The sequence below is a fragment of the Pelophylax lessonae genome (genome assembly GCF_965119305.1).
Source record: "Pelophylax lessonae genome assembly, chromosome: 12".
Classification (NCBI taxonomy): domain Eukaryota; kingdom Metazoa; phylum Chordata; class Amphibia; order Anura; family Ranidae; genus Pelophylax; species Pelophylax lessonae.
The window spans coordinates 209,091,370-209,113,732 of NC_138779.1; the positions used below are offsets into that span (position 1 = coordinate 209,091,370).

Sequence of the window (22,363 nt, forward strand, 5' to 3'; positions counted from 1 at the left end):
GACATCGCTGGACTCCAGGACAGGTAAGTGTCCTAATATTAAAAGTCAGCAGCTACAGTGTGTGTACAGTATGTGTAGCTGCTGATTTTTCATTTTTGGAGGGGGAGGCGGAACTCTGCTTTAATGCAAACAATTTTCCAAACTTTACAATTTATTTATTTATCATTTTACAATTATATAATTTATTAAAACCTTCCTTTTTTCCCTGCTGAATGTTATAATTTTCTGGCAATATATAGCAACCCTTACATTCAAGGTGGCTAAAGCTCTTTTAGGAAGGCTACTTATAGGATCTAAGAGAGAGAGGTTACTGAGGTTCCAGGCATGGAATAAATGCCTCCTCCAGTTGTGGGCATGCTTGGCCATGCTTTGGAAGCCCATGGGTACCATCATGACAGGGAACGTGTGCAGAAAGGCTGCTTATAGGATCTAAGAGAGAGGTTACTGAGGTCCCAGGCATGGAATAAATGCCTCCTCCAGTTGTGGGCATGCTTGGCCATGCTTTGGAAGCCCATGGGTACCATCATGACAGGGAACGTGTGCAGGAACCATTGTAATATAGGCAAAGCAGATAACCCAAGGAAGAGGAGTGTGCATGGGCCGATACATAGTAGGAATAGATCCTCCAGACAAGTGGAGGTTTCTCCATGGAATTAAGAGAGTGGGCGAGACTTTTGACCAGACATGGTCATAATGATATAGTCACACTAAAAAAAGACACAAGTTCTCATTGTGTTAACAAATTAGGGGGAAATGCTACTCTCTCTTCCTCTAAGTACGTAGTAGAGTCAGAATGAGTTACTGTGAATCTGGTGGAGGTTCCTCTTTTGGGGTCAGTGCTGATCTGGAAGAATTCACAGCTGAGACATAACTACAGATCATAATAGCAACATTTTTGATGGTGCTTACCAGCAAGCTTCCTAACAACCTTGATCTTATCATACAGTATGTCTTATTTAAGGACAAGTAGCCGCATAGTATCAGCATAGTTAGTACATTATTAGGGATCAGAGCTGTGGACAAAAGTTGTCCATTGGAAGAGGGGACTTTTCAAGACTATGAACTGAGTTTTTAGATGAAGAGACACCCCTGGGCTTTTTACAGTTTGAGAGACTTTGTTAGGCTGAAGGTTTTTAACCTATGCATGTAGGTAAAAATTCTTCTCTGTGTATTAGCCTCCCCCTCCCCAATACTAACCTAAGCTTGCTCTTCCTCCAGAGATGTGCCCAAAAGCCTCGGCTCTCCGGGGAATCTCCCTCCTCATTGGCAACTACAGCAGGAGGGGCCAATTGCTCCTACTGCTGCCCATCACATCGAGTGAGGGGGGGTGGGGGCCAAACCACAGCTCTGTGTGAAAGGACATGCAGGAGCGAGCCTGCTTGGGTGCCCCCGTTGCTTGCTTTCTGGACACTTGGCAGGAAAGAAGGGCCAGGAACGTTAGCAGGGGACCCGATAAGAGGAGGATCAGGGCTGCTCTGGGCAAAAACACTGCACAGAGCAGGTAAGTATAACATGTCTGCTATTGCCGTTGGTAGCTGCTCCAAGACCCATCTGAACTGGTGAAGCCACCACTATGATTTTATTCCCATGGCCAACATCAATGGCTTGATTTCTTTTGGAATACACTGTATTAGCAAAAGTATTGGGACACCTGCCTTTACAAGCACATGAACCTTCAAGGCATCTAGGTCTTAATCTGTAGAGTTAAATATTGAGTTGACCCACCCTTTGCAGCTATAACAGCTTCAACTCTTCTGGGAAGGCTGTCCACAAGGTTTAGTAGTGTCTATGGGAATGTTTGACCATTCTTCCAAAAGCGCATTTGTGAGGTCAGGCACTGAAGTGGAAGAGAAGGCCTGGCTCAGTCTCCACTCTCATCCATCCCAACGGTGTTCTATCGGATTGAGGTCAGGACTCTGTGCAGGCCAGTCAAGTTCCTCCACCTCAAACTCGCTCATCCATGTCTTTATGGACCTTGCTTGGAGCACTGGTCCAAATCATTTGGTGGAAGGGGGATTATGGTGTGGGGTTGTTTTTCAGGGGTTGGGCTTGGCCCCTTAGTTCCAGTGAAGGGAACTCTTAAGGTGTCAGCATACCAAGACATTTTGGACAATTTCATGCTCCCAACTTTGTGGGAACAGTTTTGGGATGGCCCCTTCCTGTTCCAACGTAATTGTTCACAAAGTAAGGTCCGAGTGAATTTGGGTTGGAGGGGCCATGCCCAAACTGTTACTACAAAGTTGGGAGCATGAAATTGTCCAAAATGTCTTGGTATGCTAACACCTTGGGATTTCCCTTCACTGGAACTATAAGGGGCCAAGCCCAACCTCTGAAAAACAACCTCACACCATAACCCTCCCCTTCCACCAAATGATTTGGACCAGTGCTCCAGGCAAGGTCCATAAAGACATAGATGAGCGAGTTTGGGGTGGAGAAACTTGACTGACCTGCATAGTCCTGACCTCAACCCAACAGAACGCCTTTGGGAGGAATTAGAGCAGAGACTGGGAGCCAGGCCTTCTCATCCACATTAGCGACTGACCTCACAAATGCGTTTCTAAAAGAATGGTCAAACATTCCCATAGACACACTCCTAAACCTTGTGGACAGCCTTCCCAGAAGAGTTGAAGCTGTTATAGCTGCAAAGGGTGGACCAACTCAATATTGAACCCTACGGACTAATACTGGGATGCCATTAAAGTTCATGTGTGTGTAAAGGCAGGTGTCCCAATACTTTTGGTAATATAATGTACAACTATGGCCATTGGTACACCACTGGTTAACAAAATAGAATGTGGAAAATGTATTGATTCCAGGTAACTTGGTGGTTTTACCAGTTTAAATGACTTCAGCGGGTTCAATAACAAACTTAACAGGTTAAACAAGCCTTCATAGAAATCTTTGTTGTCTTATAATCCTCTGAACAGTCTTTTGACGACCGTCTGAATTGTTCACGGTTTACATAGGTTTGTGTACTGCCTTTATTAGTACCTGACTTTGTTTTCAAAGGGTTCAAAGGAAGTGACATTTATGTAATTGAAAATAGTAACCTCCGGGAGAACTTACTGCACAAGGGTGGATAGGATCCGAAAATACAGAGCCAAAATAAACAAAACAAGTACAATCGTGTATCCAAATTATTGTAACAAGCATAGTAAAATAAATCCTCAGATGTACATTAACCACTTTAGGACTGGAAGGATTTGCCCCCCTTAACCACTTTACCACCGGAGGATTTGGCTGTCTTACGTCCAGGCCACTTTTTGCGATTCGGCACTGTGCGACTTTAACTGACAATTGCGCGGGCGTGCGACGCCGTACCCAAACGAAATTTACGTCCTTTTTTCCCCACAAACAGAGCTTTCTTTTGGTGGTATTTGATCACCTGTGCAATTTTTTTATTTTTTGCGCCATAAACAAAAAAAGAGCGTTTATTCTGAAAAAAAAATATATATTTTTCGTTTTCTGCTATAAAACATTCCCAATAAAAAAATGTAAAAATCTAATTTTTTCATCATTTTAGGCCAATTTGTTTTCTGCTACATATTTTTGGTAAAAAAAAAAAAAAATCACACTAAGGGTATTTTGATTTATCATTGGTTTGTGCAAAAGTTATTGTGTCTACTAAATACGGGAAAGAGTTATGTCATTTTTATTAGGGGTTTTTTTTTTTTTTGCAGGACTGTGACATTGCGGCGGACAGATCGGACCCCTAACTGACATTTTTGGGGGTACCAGTGACATTACTGCAGTAATCAGTGCTAAAAATATGCACTATTACTGTAATAATGACACTGGCAGGGAAAGAGGTTAACCCTGTGGGTGATCAAGGGGTTAAATGTGAGCCTAGAGGAGTGATTCTAACTGTTGGGGGGGGGGGGGTGGCTTGTGAAATGACCATAGAGACATGTGATCCAATATAGAAGGATCACATGGGCTCTGTGATCATTTCAGAGAGACGAACGATCGGCTGTGTTTACAACAGCTGACCGTTCTTCTCTCTCAGCGGGGAACGATCATGAGTGGAGCCACCTGACCCTTGCATCGGCTTCCCCGCTGCTGACTGGGGGCGGGAGGGCGCCACCAGCGGAGCACGTTCGCCCCCTAGCTGCCACTAAGTGACTGACGTATTCCCTACGTTGGTTTGCCTGGGAGAGCCGCACTGCCGCAGTATATATGCGGTAAGCGGTCGGCAAGTGGTTTAAGAAGTAAACATTTCAATATTGGGGCGGTACAGAGGCTAAGTGATTAGCAATTCCACCTGGCAATACTTGGGTCGTGAGTTTGAATCCCAACCATGGTACTACATGCCTAGAGTTGAATGGGTTCCCTCCCACATTCCAAAGAAATGCTGGTAGGTTAATTGGATCCTGTCTAAATTGGCCCTAGGGTATGAATGTGAGATGGTAACCTTAGATGGTAAGCTCCTTGAGGTCAGGGACTGAGGTGAAAGTTCAATATACAGTAAACATAAAGCACTGCATAAATGTTTGGTGACAAATAAGCACCTGTAATAAATAAAATATTCTAAAAAGCTTAAGTGCAGCCAAAGTGGTAGTAAACTCCACTTGGTCACTTTTACCTACAGATAGGCTTATAGTAGAGCTTACCTCTTATAATAGATCTTACAGTAGATGAAAATGCATATCTCTTAAATGTGGACCGCTTAGGACCGCCTTTTTCAACCAGGGTGCCTTGAGGTCTCTTCAGGAGGGCATTGGGCAATATGCCTACAATTTACATACCAGCAGATGGGTGGGTGAAGCCTGCTTTTCAGTTACACAAAGCCACAGATTTTCAAAGTGCACCATTAGGTCCTTCAAGCTGCCAACCTCCTAACGACCATTGCCATCAGCAGTTGATGAAGAGCATGTCAATCACCTGCATAGCATCCTTGTTTGGCCCTCCCTTACATAAGCCTTGGGGTCACATTAGCTGAGTAATGGAGAAAAACTGAGAGAGAAGAGGAACATTGGAATACTATTCAGTACCAGTTTGCAAAAGTGTATTTGCTTTGGAAGAATAAATCATCTAACGTTGGGTGTCCTACGTGTGTGGATGTTGCTGCATTTATTAGAATAGTTTTTACATTTTAGAATGGGGTGCCTCAAGACTGTCCATATTTGTAAAGGGTGCCTTGACTGAAAAAAAGGTTGAGAAACACTGGTGTAGGAGACATTAGCATGTTTTGCAGCCAGTGACATCACTGGTGAATGCGCACTTCACCGATTTAAAGGCACAGTGAATGTGCCATCAATCCAGAGCTCTGTGCAGTGGCTGGGACTCCTGTGCGCATGCCCAGTTGTGATGTCGTCGTGGCTTGGCCATTCAAGCGGTCTCGGCCCGCAAACTTGAAAGGAAGGCCAGGTGAAGATAGAAACCTTGTCAGTAAAGATGGGTCAACAGTTCGACCCGAGCATGAGTTTAGGCTAAACGTTTGGCTGTTTGAACACCCGAATTTGCAGGGTGTTCGCCGGGTGTTTGCCCTGACAAACACCCTGCAAGGCACTGAGCGCTGCACAGTACATTCTGCGCCCTGAATGGGCAAAGCTTTGCCCAATCAGGGTGCAGTTTAAGCTGGTTGTTGGGATTGGGGCCCGGGAACCTGGCCGCAGCGTTCTTAAGACCCAATGAGTCATCAGCTGTGAATGGGTTTCCCTGCTGACAGCCGTATGCCCACTCTGCGCAGTGACATTTCTTTTATAGGCAAGGGGTGGGACCATCATGACACAAGAGTGGTTTTTTGAATTCTCTCCTCTCTCTGTACGATACAAGCGGCCCTGGCTTTGACATTAGCTATACCGGTGGCTCTATATGAGGGCCGGAAGGAGGGAAGCCTTCCGGATCTCCAGACACCCTTGATGGGGTCTCCACCAGGGGCGGATCCAGAGTCTCGAGAGGGGCACTGCCAGAAAATCGGGTGTTGCTTACAGAACTGTTTTTATCATATCATACAGTCCTAATCTTGTTTAAAACAGTGACACATTTAAAATGATGTCACTTCTCTCAGCGCGGAGGAGGCAGGGAAGACTAGCGAGACCTGCCAACCATAGTAATGACGACAGTGGCTGCGGTCTTAACACATTTATCAACTTCACAGGAGATCTTTATGATTTCCCCACGGGTCTCCTGATGCATTACAGTATAGCGCACCTCTCCGGGACTCCTTCCCTCCACACACAATGGCAAAACTAAGGGGGAAGGCTGCTACAGTGTACCTCTCAATCTGGGACTTATGCCCCTACAGCAGGGGTGCCCAACCTTTTTGAGGAGAGAGGGCCACTTTAGCACCTTGGTAACCAGTTGCGGACCACAACGAGCGGGCGGATGACATGTGCGTGTCCACTCAGCATATGCAGAGCAGACACGGACAAAGCCCGCTCTACAGCCAATGGTCTGATCCGCCCAGACAGAAGAGTGCAGATCCCCTTCTGTTTTTGAAGTGGATCGGATTGGATATAGTCTGTTTACATCTGCCACTCTATAAAGGTGAATGGAGTGTCCAATTGGGTCTACCCGAAAAACAGACAGGCAGACCCGATTAGACTGATTGTGTGAAAGGGGTCTAAGGCTGCTTTCACATGGATGCACTGCCATTTACCTGCACCTCAACTGACCTTAATCTTTTCTTCCTCAGGATTCCTACAGGAATCGCTGGCTGCTGCTGTCCCCCAGGTGGTTATGGCTGGTGGCTGCTACTGGCTGTTCTACAGTTCTGGTACTGCTGGTGGGTTCCGCTGGCTGATAGTGCTGGTGGGTACTGCTGGCCATTAATGCTGGCAGGTACTGCTGGTTGGTACTGTTGGCAGGTACTGTTGGTTGGTATTGCTGGCTGGTTCCTGACCCACCATTCTGGAGCATCAGTGTGATAGGATCGGTGCTAGAGGAAGCATGCGGCTGCAGTAGAGAGCAGAACTGATGCTTCCTGTATCGCTCCTGTCATAGGTGGAGTACATTTGGTATCACCCCGCCTGTGACTGGAGCCGGCGCTATACAGGAAGCATCGGCTCTGCTTCCTCTGGAGCCGGCACCGTTCTTTACACTGATGCTTGGGGAAGATAGGGTCGGGAACCTGCAATCCGGGCTTGCTGACCCGCCATCCCAGAGAAGGAGGTGGTGCCGGGATCCTCAGACTTAGAGCCTCAGAGTCAGTAATATTTTTTCGGAGGGAGCAATTGCCCCGTTGCGCGTGTGGTTTGCTTGTCTGACATACTGTACATAGGGGTACAGCTCTCTAACCAATACAAATCCTTGCACGCGACAAATTATATCCCCTTACCCAAAAAATTGTACTGACCTCTAATCTTGATCCAAGGTGTCATTCACCAGGCTGGGGTGGACTAACATACCTAAGATGACCATTTTACCTAGGATCCTATTGCAGATGGTGCCAATTCCTCTACCTAGCCGCTTCTTTCTTGAGCTTCAACACCTGTTCATACAGTTTGTATGGAGCTGCAAAAGACCATGAGTAGCCATGGCAATATTAAAAAAACCTATACGGTTCGGTGCCCTTGGTGTTCCGGATGTAAAAATCTATTACAGAGCAGTTGTACTTCAGCAGGTTTGTGAACTGGCGGTTCCACACTTCCTCTAAATTGTGGGTCCCCTTGGAGAAAATACTAGCTGGCCATAACCTGTCTTATGCCACTTGGGTCAATATAACAGACAGAGGCATTTCAGACTGGGTGTCACCTTTAACTATACTTACCTTTAAGGGGTGGGACAAACTGAATAGCTCCCTCTCCCTAGCACCATCACTGTCTCCTCTGGCCCCAAATGGGGCTTTCCCCTGGTTCCCTCCTGGAGAGAGCTTACCTGACCTTGGCTGGGTTAGATGATATCGTTAGACTAGGAAAATGTATGGATGGTGGTGACCTAGTAATCTTGGACTCCTTACGGGAGAGCTATGATCCCTTTCCCTTCGATTTCTATAGATATCTCCAGCTTCGTAACTTCCTCCTCACTCGAATGCACCCTCCCAGTTTAGGGTCACCTTAACAGCGTTTGAATGCCTTTGGTCAGCCAATGAACCCACCCCACATATGATTTCAGCCCTGTATCAGCTGCTCCTTTCCACTGCACCATCACACAAGCTGGGCTACATCAGGGAGTGGGAACGGGACCTACAAAGTGAGTTCACTGAGGAACAACTGTCTCATTTATACCAACTGACCTAAAACAGCTCCCTACTTACTAAAACACAAAGAAAAAAACTATAAGCTTTTGACTGGATGGTATTGGGTGCCGACAACCCTGGCCCGGATTTACCCCTTAGCCTCAGATCTTTGCTGGCGAAGATGTGGCCAACGATGTTACCTGTGTGGTGGGATTGCCCTCTAATAAACCCTTTTGGGGAGAAATTAGGGATTGTATAAAAGATATACTAGAGATTGACCTTCCACTGTGGCCAGCCCACTTCTTGTACCATGTCCCTAGAGTCCCCATAACAAAGTATAAATGCAGTGCCCTTCCTCACCTGCTTAACGCAGCCAAGCGACTTGTACCAATTCATTGGAAGCGTACACAGATACCAAACCGTGAGGACTGGGTCAGGAGAGTGGCTGAAATCATGGAAGCTGAAGAATGGATAGCCACCTTTAAAGGTAGAAAGGACCACTTTGAATATATCTGGGCACCGTGGAAGAAATGTTGCTGGGACACACTCGGTCTTGTCTTGTTTAGATACTGCACTACTTGCACTAGCTGACCCCCTAATTCCCACGATTTGTCCAGGCAAACCAACAAACCTAAACATGTGTATTTTCCTTTTTTTTTTTTTCTTGATGGGAGACCACTCCAACTCGTTGGGGACACAGATATGATGGGAAACATATAAGATATTAGCATATGTTGAGGTTTTCTTCTCCTTTATCCACTCCCTCCTTTTTTGGGAAGGGGGCTTGTTTACCCCATTACCGTCACAGGAAGGATGAGTTTTATTTGTCTTATATGCCTATGATACTTTACATATCTTGGTTCTCGCCTTCGTGTGGCAGTTCCTCCATGGTGACTTTGAGGGCACCTATAATGGCCAGTCACAGTGGATGGAAACCACTGTCCCCGCCGCCATATCTGCAGTCTGGCGGTAGGGGGGGGGGGGGGGGTTGCACTGTCTCAACGTGGGTTGATATCCCTCAACAGAAGATAGAGCTAAGCTCTTGATGCCAAGGAACCTGGAATGTCAGTAAACCTGTTTTTAAATAAGTTTTAGAATGACCCACTTTGTTTTTTTCTGTATACTAGATTTGTGATTGCATACACAGGGCTGTTGAGTATATGTGGTTCCGACCACGCAATGCTGATATTGTTTTCATGTTTCTTTTGAAAATAAAATTAAGATTACGTAAAAAAAAAAATATTTATCCTCCTATTCATATCATTTTTTTTTTTATTTGTTATTTTTTAGGGTTTTCACTCTCCTGCATTAAATGTATTAATTTCAGTGGCACTAACTGCACAGGAAGCTCGGAGACCTGCCAGTCGGGATACAGTTGTGCTACATCATACTCTACGACAACCACAGGTATGTGAACTGTATTTAGTAATAATAAGCCGTAGGATAATCACGGTTTACATTTTGTTTCCATTCAGCTCAGCACTTCCTTGTACTATAACTTTTTTTTATCAGACCCTGTCACATAATTTCAACAACAATCTTCCCATAGGACAGCCAGATCCATTTTTGCATTATTTATTTTTTTGCACACACGGTTAAAAAAAATAAATTTAGGCCTGAAGATTAGTTAACCACTTCTGGACCGGAAAGGTTTTACACCCCCCCCCCCCCCCCCCTTAATGACTAGGCCATTTTTTTGCTATACAGCACTGCGCACAATAGTCAGTAAAATTAACGGTCGAGTGATGCTATACAAAAATAAAATTGATATACTTTTTTTTCCCACAAATAGCGCTTTCTTTTGGTGGTATTTGTTCACCTCTGCAATTTTTTTTATTTTTTTTTATATACACTGCTCAATGAAATAAAGAACACATCAAATCTTATGCTGGATATCTATACTGGTATGGACTGGGTAATGGGTTAGGATCTATACTGGTATGGACTAGGTAATGTGTTAGGATCTATACTGGTATGGACTGGGGAATGTGTTAGGATCTATACTGGTATGGACTGGGTAATGTGTTAGGATCTATACTGGTATGGACTGGGTAATGTGTTAGGATCTATACTGGTATGGACTGGGTAATGTGTTAGGATCTATACTGGTATGGACTAGGTAATGTGTTAGGATCTATAGTGGTATGGACTGGGTAATGTGTTAAGACCTATACTGGTATGGACTAGGTAATGTGTTAGGATCTATACTGGTATGGACTAGGTAATGTGTTAGGATCTATACTGGTATGGACTGGGTAATGTGTTAGGATCTATACTGGTATGGACTAGGTAATGTGTTAGGATCTATACTGGTATGGACTAGGTAATGTGTTAGGATCTATACTGGTATGGACTAGGTAATGTGTTAGGATCTATACTGGTTTGGACTGGGTAATGTGTTAGGATCTATACTGGTATGGACTAGGTAATGTGTTAGGATCTATACTGGTATGGACTAGGTAATGTGTTAGGATCTATACTGGTATGGACTAGGTAATGTGTTAGGATCTATACTGGTATGGACTAGGTAATGTGTTAGGATCTATACTGGTATGGACTAGGTAATGTGTTAGGATCTATACTGGTATGGACTAGGTAATGTGTTAGGATCTATACTGGTATGGACTAGGTAATGTGTTAGGATCTATACTGGTATGGACTAGGTAATGTGTTAGGATCTATACTGGTATGGACTAGGTAATGTGTTAGGATCTATACTGGTTTGGACTGGGTAATGTGTTAGGAAGGAAAGGATGCCACATCGTTTGATGGAAATTAAAATTATAACCCTACAGAGGGCTGAATTCAAAGACACCCCGAAAATAAAAGAAAAAAAAAATGATGCAGCAGGCTAATCCATTTTGCTGAAATTTCATTGCAACAATTCAAAATGGTACTCAGTAGTTTGTATGGCCCCCATGTGCTTGTATGCATGCCTGACAACATTGGGGCATGCTCCTATTGAGACGAATAGATGGTGTCCTGGGGTATTTCCTCCCAGATCTGGACCAGGGCTTCACTGAGCTCCTGAACAGACTGAGGTGGAACCTGGCAGCGACGGATGGACCGAAGCATAATATCCCAGAGGTGTTCTATTGGATTTAGGTCAGGCGAGCATGGGGGCCATTCAATGATATCCATTCCTTCATCCTCCAGGAACTGGCTGCATACTCTCCCCTCATGAGGTCAGGCATTGTCGTACACCAGGAGGAACCCAGGACCCACTGCACCAGTGTAGGGTCTGACAATGGGTCCAAGGATTTCATCCCAATACCGAATGGCAGTCAGGGTGCCATTGTTTAGCCCATAGAAGTCTTTGCGTCCTCCAGGGATATGCCTCCCCAGACCATCACTGACCCACCACCAAACCGGTCATGCTGAACGATGTTATAGGCAGCATAACGTTCTCCACGGCTTCTCCAAACCCTTTCACGTCTGTCACATGTGCTCAGGGTGAACCTGCTCTCATCTTTGAAAAGCACAGGGCGCCAGTGGTGGACCTGCCAATTCTGGTGTTCAATGGCAAATGCAAATTGGGCTCCATGGTGCTAGACAGTAAGCACAGGGCCCACTAGAGGATGTCGGGCCCTCAGGCCCCCCTCATACGTCTGTTTCTGATTGTTTGGTCAGACATTCACACCAGTGGTCTTCTGGATATCATTTTTGTAGGGCTCTGGCAATGCTCATGCTGTTCCTCCTTGCACAAAGGAGCAGATACCGGTCCTGCTGATGGGTTAAGGACCTTCTACAGCCCTGTCCAGCTCTCCTAGAGTAACTGCCTGTCTTTTGGAATCTCCTCCATACTCTTGAGACTGTGCTGAGAGACACAGCAAACCTTCTTGCAATGACACGTATTGATGTGCCATCCTGGAGAAGTTGGACTGCCTGTGCAACCTTTATAGGGTCCAGGTATGGCCTCATGCTACCAGTAGTGACACTGACCCTAGCCAAATGCAAAACTAGCGAAAAATAGTCAGAAAATATGAGTAGGGGAATGAAAATGTCAGTGGCTTCCACCTGTAAAACCATTCCTGTTTTTAGAGGTTTTCTCATTGTTGCCCTTCTAGTGCCCCTGTTAATTTCATGGAACACCAAAGAAGCTTTAAGTAGCAGAGGGGGGTTGATGAACAACCCCCTCTGCTACTTAAATGACCAGATAAATATCCAAAGAGTTAACTTGACTTAATGCTATACTCTGATTAAAAAGTGTTCCTTAAATTTTTTGACAAGTGTAATATCAAGATGGTACCTCACACCTTACCGAATGGCACAATATTACCCCTCTGTCACCTCTTTGCTGGTGAAATTGTGGCCAAGTAGGCAATCTTTATCATACATTATGGGCCTGTAGGCGTTTAACAAGCTTTTGGAACCAGGTATTCGGTTTATTTACTCTTTTACTGGTATCCTAACTTCACCTACCCCAGCTTTGGCCCTCCTCAACCTAGAGATTGGGAATGTCCCACCATCCATTCCACCACCACCACCAGTGTGCCACACCACCACCAGTGTTCCACACCGCCACCACCAGTGTGCCACACCACCACCAGTGTTCCACACCGCCACCACCAGGGTTCCACACCGCCACCACCAGTGTGCCACACCGCCACACCACCACCAGTGTGCCACACCGCCACCACCAGTGTGCCACACCGCCACCACCACCAGTGTGCCACACCGCCACCACCACCAGTGTGCCACACTGCCACCACCAGTGTGCCACACTGCCACCACTCGTGTGCCACACCACCAACAGCCAGCCACTCCAGGCAGCAGGTACCAAAAAACAAAACAAAATGTAGTTACTCAGAGTCAGGAGGACTCAGGACTCAGACCCCCACAGTGTGCCACACCGCCACCACGATTAAAGATCTCATAGAACGTAATTGCATTATAGAATAGTAAAAAAAAGTCGCAGTTACTTTGCTGAGTAACGAATTACTTTTTCAATAATATTTTTTATTGAGAATTCAACAAGGTACATGGACAATAATGCACATCATTAGAGAACACCAAGGCGAGTTACAACAAAATAGCATACAATAGTGTCCAAACAAGATGAGTAGAAGGAGAGGGGGGGGGGGAAGGGAAGGGGGGGAGGGGGGAGGGAGCTGTTCCACAACAAGGAGAGTATACACTCATCATACAACTACCGAAACAACAGTAAACCAAGATCAACAAACTAGACTACTGAGTCACCTTACTCATCAGTGAATACATAAGTAAGTAGTTAAGTAGGTACATACCACCGAAATCAAGAGGTACATTAGGCATATATGCAGAAGAGAGAGACGGGAGGCGGAAGGGGGCGGTACCACTCTTTAATGTGGCACCCATTGGGAACATATTCGCCACAGGGAGGAGCACCATCCCACACCCGAACCCCCGTGTCTACAATAAAGAAAAGACCGTCTCAAACCTAACTAGGAGTATATTTCCAGTGTTTCCAAGCAGCGTCGAATTTGGAGAGGGTAAGAGCGTTGACTGCCAACGCTCGTTCACATAGGTAGTTCTCGTTAACTAGTTTAATCAGGCCAGTGAAGCCCGGGATAACCAGGGATCTCCAATTCCTGAGCAGAAGTGTCCTGGAAGCCAGCAAGATGTGTGTAACCATGCCACGATAACACATAGGATAATCATCGATACCAATGTTCAGCAGGGCCATAGCTTTCCTGGGAGGGTTAAGGATGCCCGTACAATCCGCTATGCAACCAAATATTCTGGACCAATAGCTCGTAAGTGAGGGGCACTCCCAAAGTACGTGAGCCAACGTACCCGTACTACCGCACTCTCGCCAGCACTGATCAGAGACCCCTGGAAAGATCTTTGAGAGTCTAACGGGGGTGTAGTACCACCTATTAGCAATCTTAAGCGACTGTTCCCAGTGCGAAGTGCAGCGAGAGTATTTGTGTGGTGCCAGGAAGGCTCGGGACCACTGCTCGTGGGTAAACGTGCAGGCTAGATCTTCCTCCCAGCGAAGCATAGAAGACGTCTTGGGGGGACGGGGCCCCCCCAAAAGGCATTCGTAAAATAGTGAAATACCCTTGCCCCGCTTGACCACATTGAGCAGGTAGTCCCATACCCTTTGGGGAAGTAGTCTTGTCGTCATAGGGTGCTTGGACAGGAAGCTATGTATCCTGAGAATCGTGAATGACCAGGTGTCAGGAATCTGGTAGGTCCTCATCAAGGAAGTCGGGGAGTGGAGGGAGTCCGAGTGGAAAAAAATGAGATAACGTTGTCAGTCCCTTCATTTGCAATTGTGTCAAGTTGAGGGAGGGTAGATGAGCCCTCAAGATGTCCAACGGCAGGGAAGTCGATGCACAGGGAACAAGTTCCGCCCCATCTCCCTGAGACGCTCCCAGCCTACGCCATGCCAGCAGGGAGGCCCGCATAGGAGGGGAGAGTCCAGGCAAGCTCCAGGGAATCCAGAGGTCGCCCAGGAGAAGGAGGCGGAGGTCCCGAGTCGGGGACAGATGTCTTTCAATCTGCGTCCAGGGGAAGTCAGTGGCATCATGAAACCAGGGCCTGAGCTGGTCCAGTCTAGTCGACCAGTAATAGAGAGAAATGTCGGGCAGCTTCGCTCCACCCAGACACTTAGGTTGCGTCAGGACAGAAGTGGCTACCCGAGCACTCTTACCGCACCAGATAAATTGGCGCATAGCTCTAGTTAAAGCATCTAAGCACGTCTTAAGAAAAATCAGGGGGACCGCTCTGAAGATGTACAGGATTTGGGGAAGTATTGACATTTTGTACGCTGCCATCCTGCCACTCCAAGATAGTTCAACCTTGGCAATGGAGGCCATCTCTTTGGCAGTCTTCTTAAGGAGAGCATCAACATTCGCCGAGAGGAGCGGGGAGAGGGGACACCCCTGGCGGGTACCATTCAGAGAAGGCGTTCGCGAGGCTTCGGCCAAGTGGACAAGATCAATGATTCTCCTGGTGGCGTCAGCTGTCTGGCGACCAGGCATGAAGCCCATCTGGTCCTGGTTAATGAGGTGGGGGAGAATAGGTTGAAGGCGGGCCGCTACAATCCTAGCATCTAGCATAAATTTTGACATCACTGTTAAGGAGGGATATGGGCCGATAGTTAGCGAGCTAGGGTCCTTACCCGGCTTAGGGATGGTAGTTATGTACGCTGATAACATGTCAGGGGGGAACCGCGCCGTCGACGCTGCCTTGTTAAAAACATCCGCAAGGGTAGGGCTAAGGAGGGAGGCAAAAAGTTTATAATAGTCGTTACATAGACCATCAGGTCCAGGGGACTTCCCGGAGGGGAGCGTTCTAATGGCCTTAGAGATGTCCTCTGACGTAAAGGGGGAGGCTAGGGAAGATAAGTGGGATTCGGACAGTACAGGCAGACGCAGCTTGTCCAAGAATGCTCGAACAAGCTCCGGTGTGGGGTGCAGTGTGCTGGGGTCTTGGGCTAGGTTATAAAGGGAGCTATAGAAATCTGCAAACTCGTTAGCAATATCTCTAGGGTGTGACAGTCTTTCGCCAGTAGTTTTGTGGGAGAGGTAAGAGATGCGGGAGTTAACTCTACGTTGCTTAATGCGAAGGGCCAGGGCTTTACCGGCTCTATTTGTGTGAGCATAAAACTTGAGCTTAAGAGTTTTGAGGTGACGGTCATAACGTGACATTAGATGGGATTTCAGGGATTCCCGCTTCTGGGACAGTTGCAAGGATACAGTCTGGGTGGGCGAGGTCTTGTGCATGGCCTCCAGGACCTTGATGTCAGCTAGAAGGGTAGTCAGCGTTTTGTTATAGGCTTTCCTCATCCTTGCAGACTGCTGGATGCAGACACCGCGAATAAATGCCTTGTGTGCACCCCACAGAATCCAAGGATCCGAAACAGAAGGGGTGTTAATGTCAAAGTAGGAGGATAATCGGTCCCTGATGAATTTACCCGAAGAGGGATCCTGCAATACCCTAGTATCACATCTCCAGATCGATGTCCGTTCCCTGGGTCCAGACTCCTCCAACACCATTTCAACCGCCGCGTGATCAGACCAGGTGATGTTCCGAATGACGGAGGAGGAGACCTTACCCAGCAAAGGGAGATCTGTCAAAAACATGTCAATTCGCGAGTATGAACCATGTCTATGAGAGTAGAAGGAGTAGTCCCTTTCGGAGCCATGAAGGCACCGCCAAACATCATATAACTGTTCCCTCAATAGAAGGGAGTTGAGGGAGAGTTGTCGGCCGCGGGCGGGTGCCGAAGCGTCAAGCCCAGGGTCGACAACCATGTTCAAATCCCCACACACAACCAAATTACCATACACATCAGAGGTGACCTTTCTCAGAAGCCTGTGGAGAAAGCGTTTTTGGTGGCTGTTAGGGGCGTACACAGCCACAAGAGTCAGGGGAGTCGAGTTGAAGTCCCCTTGAAGAATGAGAAACCTTCCTTCAGGATCTGGGGTATGCGAGTGAAGCCGGAACGCCACAGTGTCTCTTATTGCGATCATCACTCCTTTCTTTTTTTCAGGGGCATTAGCGAAAAATAGAGCGGGTAAGTTCCTGTGGGAGAAATTTGGATGATTACCAGATTTAAAGTGGGTCTCTTGGATGGAGACCACATCCGCTTTGCTGTTGGACAACTCAGTCCACAAGGAGAACCTCTTGGCCGGGTGGTTGAGGCCATTTACATTCAGGGATAAGAACTTGATGGTCATGGTGGATATCTGAAAAAGTCCAGAGGCTGCAGGAGTCTGATGTCAGTAGACAGGGGTGTATTGAGCAGGAGATCAGTAGAACACAAAAACCGGAACAAGGGGTGAGCTCTGGAACAGCGGAGCAGGGAGGGAGTCAAGGTGCAGGGTGCTCCAAGCGCAGGGTAAAACATAAGAATTAGTCCAAGGGCAGGCAATGCCTGCAACAATAACACAGGGGCCATGTAGGTCAGAGACTCTAACTAGGCCTGGGACAAAGGTGGAAGTAGCGGGGTGTCTTTCCCAGCCCCAGGGGGAAAGCTCCTAGATTTGGCTCTCTTGCGTGAGAAGACTTGCCAGTCTCCAGAAGGGTCTGAGGCGGACAGGGGAGCCTCAGGAGGAGCATTGCGGTCTACAAGGATTCCCCACTTGGTCAGAAGAGACATACCCTCTTCCAAGGAGGAGATGGTCACCGTGGAGTTCTGATAGGTGATGGTGAGCAGGGCAGGATGCTTCCACTTGTGGGGAATACGGTGGTTGCGCAGGGCCTTGGTGACAGTGGCCAGGTTTCTACGCTTTTGCAGCGTGTGCCTAGAGAGGTCCGGTAGGACTTGAATGTTGGGGTGGTCGCCAGGCATAACTTGAAGTTGGCGGGCAGCTTGGAGGATCCTGTCTTTCACCTGAAAAAAGTGCACCCTAAGGAGGACATTCCTGGGCAGTTCCGGGGCTATGAAGCCCGGCTTGGGGATCCTGTGGATACGATCTATCTCTAGGTCAGAGGCTGAAAGGGAAGGGATCAAGGCAGAGAAAAGATCAGTAGCCACTTGCCTGAGGTGTTGGGGCTGAACCGTCTCTGGGATCCCCCTCAGCTTTAAATTGTTCCGACGGGATCGGTCCTCGAGGTCCGCCACTTTATCTCTCAGCCACGCAATGTCCTCAGCGTGGCCGTTGTGAGCAGCCACCATGGTGTTGAGAGAGAGGGAGCATTTTTCCATAGATGTTTCCACACGCTCTACTCTGGACTCCAGATGTCTCACCTCCTTCTTGGTCTGAGTGAGGTCTTGGTAAAGGTCTGAGTGGAGGGAGGACCACAGGGAATGCATCATGTCTTTCAATAGAGAGGCAGACACTGGCTGGTCTCCTGAGGGGAATGCAGCAAAGGGATCCCTTGGCGTCTGCACCGGGGTCTCCCCAGTCCGTGGAGAAGCTGCTGTGAGATCCATCCCGCAGGCCTGATCAGTGTCCGGTGGCGGGGAACTCCACCTGGGCTTTTGCTTTGCCGGGCTCCTTGCTGAGGGTGAGGGAGGAGTGGAGGATCCGGACGAGTTTCCACTGTCCGGGTTCGCTACTTGCCTCACAGGCTGGCCTTGATGCTCCCTCTCGCTGGAATAGTGGGATGCGTGCTGTTGCGGCCTACCCGCGCCATGCTGGCGGGGACCCACGGCGGAGGAGATGAGAAAACCGTCCAGCCGATTCGCCTGCGATGAGCCCTTCTTCCCCTTCATCCTTCCCGGGGGCTGCAGAATCGTCGGAGAGGCAAATTTACCCGCTTTGTGGGCTGTAGTGGGCTGAAGTCCCGGATGGCCGAGCGGAGCTGCTGGTCTAAGCATCCATCTTACAGCGCTGCAGGCCACGCCCCCACTAATTACTTTTTCAATGTGGTAACTGAGTCACTAACTCAATTACTTTTTGGGAGAAGTAATTTGTAACTGTAACTAATTACTTTTTTAAAGTAAGATGACCAACACTGCCAACAGGCCATGTAGAGAGGTAAGGGGAGGGGCGGAAGAGCTGGGCCAGCACTGTGAGGAATTGGAAGACTCCCCACGTGAGGAGAGGGCAGTGACGTGCAAGAAGGAAGAGGACCGTGCTAGGGGAAAAAAAAAAAAAAAACGTCTAAAGTTTGCTAGCAAGATCAAAGGGAAATTGTGAGCAAATAAAAAAAATAAACTAAGAAATACTTGCTTTTTCTGTGCATTTTTTTTAAAGTCTGTGACATTGACTCTTTAAAAATGATGATTGAAATGTGCAGTTTTTTTTTCTATCATGGATGCATGCTGACCAGCTAATATTCACAAACTATTTGTATTCAGGTACAACTGTTGCGGCTTCAACTTTCACACGAGGATGTGTCCCCAATAACCAATGCAACATAACCGGAAGCTTAACGTTTACAGGGGGCTATGTCTTAATCTCAACCGCGTGCTGTGACACCGACAACTGTACCTCTGCCATAGCGCCTTGTAAGTACGTTTGTAAATGTATTTTCTTTACCATAGATGTCATAGATACATACAGTAGCTGGTAACCTTGAATAAACAGTCTATCCAGTCTACAGTGAGGGAGGGAAAAAAGTATTTGATCCCCTGCTGATTTTGTACGTTTTCCCACTGACAGAAATGATCAGCCTATAATTTTAATGGTCGGTTTATTTTAACAGTGAGACAGAATAACAAAAATAATATCCAGAAAAACGCATTTCAAAAAAATTTAAAATTTGCATTTTAATGAGTGAAATAAGTTTTTGACCCTCTTATCAATCTGCCGGATTTCTGGCTCCCAGGTGTCTATACAGGTATTGAGCTGAGATTAGGAGCACTCTCTTAAAGGGAGTGCTCCTAATCTCAGCTTGTTGTCCTGTATATAAGGCACCTGTCCACAGAAGCAATTAATCAGATTACAATCTCTACACCATGGCCAAGACCAAAGAGCTGTCCAAGGATGCCAGGGACAAGATTGTAGATCTACACAAGGCTGGAATGGGCTACAAGACCATCACCAAGCAGCTTTGTGAGAGGTTGACAATAGTTGGTGCAATTATTCACTAATGGAAGAAGCACAAAATAACTGTCACACTCCCTCAGTCTGGGACTCCATGCAAGATCTCACCTTGTGGAGTTTCAATGATCGTGAGAACGGTGAGGACTCAGCCCAGAACTACATGGGAGAATCTTGTCAATGATCTCAAGGCAGCTGGGACCATAGTCACCAAGAAAACAATTGGTAACACACTACACCGTGAGGATTGAAATGTTGCAGCCCGTCTTCCTTCCGGGTCTGCGGACTCCGGTTGTGTTACTGGCTGGAGCCACGTGAAGGCACAGGGCTCTGAAGAAACAGCACGGGCGGCAGTTTCTTCAGAGCGCATGCTCCGATGACGTCATCGTTGGGGATGATCGAACTTTTCAAAAGTTCGGTTCGGCCAGAACATCCGAACTTCCCGAAAGTTCGGCCCGGATTTCAGAACCCCATTGAAATCAATGGGACCCGAACTTCAGTAATCAAAAAACACCATTTTGAAGCCCTAAAACCCAATAAATGCCCCTAAAAAGTGCCTAGGGTTCTGGGTCATACCACAGGGACTATTAATCACACAAAAAAAAGTTCTTAAAAATTGTCATTTTTGATAGAGAGCCAATTATTGGAAAAATTAAAAAAAAAAATTAAAAAAAAAAATGTCTTTGGATTTAGTATCTGGGGGGTCTAAAAAGTGTACCTGTGAAGTTTCAGCTCTGTAGCATGTCCAGAACCATAAAAAAAAAAGATTGTTTGTATTAGGTCACTTATAGAACAGGATAGTGGCTTCTCTATTTTCACACCTTGCCGGTTTAGTAGCAAGCGTTTTTTTGGGCATTTGTTTGGGGTCTTTTGAGGCAGGCAAAACATCTGAACTTGTGTATACGGGTATATATACACACATACTTATATGTATATATACACCTAGACATATATAGGTGTGATAGTAGCAGAAATATATGCTTGCGCTAATTAAATAATTAACACTAATATGGTTACGCTCCTATAACACCTATATATGTGTAAGTGTAAAATACATATAAGTATGTGTGTATATATACCACTATACACAAGTTCAGATGTTTTGCCTGCCTCCAAAGAACCCAAAAAAATGCCCAAAAAAACGCTAGTGCCAAAAAAAAAAAAAAAAACACCCAGGTGTGTTGTTGCAGGCATTTTTTGGGGGGTTTTTGGAGGCAGGCAAAACATCTGAACTTCTGTATAGTGGTATATATACACACATACTTATATGTATTTTACACTTACACATATATAGGTGTTATAGGAGCGTAACCATATTAGTATTCCTAGCATTCTCCTGCCCCCTCAATTGGCTTTTGCTAATGGTTTTGGTCCAATCATGGGCTTTTAAAGCACAGTTCCTGTCCCATTGCATTTTGGTCGGTTCTGGTTGCCGAATTCCGAACTTTTTCAGCAAAAAGTTCTAAATTCGGCCGAACCTCGAACAGTCAATGTGCGGGTCGAACCGATGGTCGACCCGAACCGTTCGATCATCCCTAGTCATCGTCTGCATGCAATGTAAATATCTCCTAAACAGTGTAAATATCACATATTTTCACATCGGATGTGCATTATCATGCTGCAACATGAGGTGATGGTTGCGGATGAATGGCACAACAATGGGCCTCAGGATCTCGTCACGGTATCTCTGTGCATTCAAACTGCCATCAATAAAATGCACCTGTGTTCCTTGTCCATAACATACACCTGCTCATATCATAAAACCACCACCACCATGGGCCACTCGATCCACAACGTTGATATTAGAACCCCCTCACCAACACAACTCCATCTGCCCTGTACAGGGAAAACCGGGATTCATCTGTGAAGAGAACACCTCTCTAGTGCCAGACGCCATTGAATGAGCATTTGCACACTTAAGTCGGTGACAATGACAAACTGCAGTCAGGTCGAGACCCCGATGAGGACGACGAGCATGCAGATGAGCTTCCCTGAGATGGTTTCTGACAGTTTTTGCAAAAATTCTTTGGTTATGCAAACCAATTGTTGCAGCAGCTGTTCGGGTGGCTGGTCTCGTGGAGGTCCTGGGCTGGTGTGGTTACACGTGGTCTGTGGTTGTGAGGCCGGTTGTATGTACTGCCAAATTCTCTGAAACGCCTTTGGAGATGACTTATGGTAGAGAAATGAACATTCAATTCACAGGCAACAGCTCTGGTGGACATTCCTGCAGTCAGCATGCCAATTGCACGCTCCCTCAAGACTTGCGACATTTGTGGCATTGTGCTGTGTGATAAAACTGCACATTTTAGAGTGGCCTTTTATTGTGGCCAGCCTAAGGCACACCTGTGCAATCATCATGCTGTCTAATCAGCATCTTGATATGCCACACCTGTGAGGTGGATGGATTATATCGGCAAAGGAGAAGTGATCACTAACACAGATTTAGACAGATTTGTGAACAATATTTGGGAGAAATCGGCCTTTTGTGTACATAGAAAAAGTCTTAGATCTTTGAGTTCAGCTCATGAAGAAAGGAGGCAAAAACAAAAGTGTTGCATTTTTATAATTTGGGTATGTGTGTGTGTGTGTGTATATATATATATATGTATGTGTGTGTATATATATATATATATATATATATATATATATATATATATATATATATATATATATATATATATATATATATATATATATATATACACACAGTGGTGTATTTTGGTTTTGTGCTGCCCTAGGCAAGACTAAAATTGGGCGCCCCCCCCTCCAAAGTAAATTTGCCCCACTCCTTCCTTTTTAACGGATGTGACTCCCTCCAAAA

General features: G+C 46.4%; 1 protein-coding gene across 1 annotated transcript in view; it reads left to right on the top strand.

The window, feature by feature from the left end:
* The window catches only part of LOC309569016 (phospholipase A2 inhibitor and Ly6/PLAUR domain-containing protein-like), a 41,438-nt gene that overhangs the window by 3,899 nt on the left and 15,176 nt on the right, over window positions 1-22,363 (top strand). Inside the window, exons 2-3 of the mRNA XM_082274777.1 lie at window positions 9,410-9,526; window positions 18,858-19,007. Coding sequence (XP_082130903.1) covers window positions 9,410-9,526; window positions 18,858-19,007 — 267 coding nt within the window. The remainder of the gene's footprint in view (window positions 1-9,409; window positions 9,527-18,857; window positions 19,008-22,363) is intronic.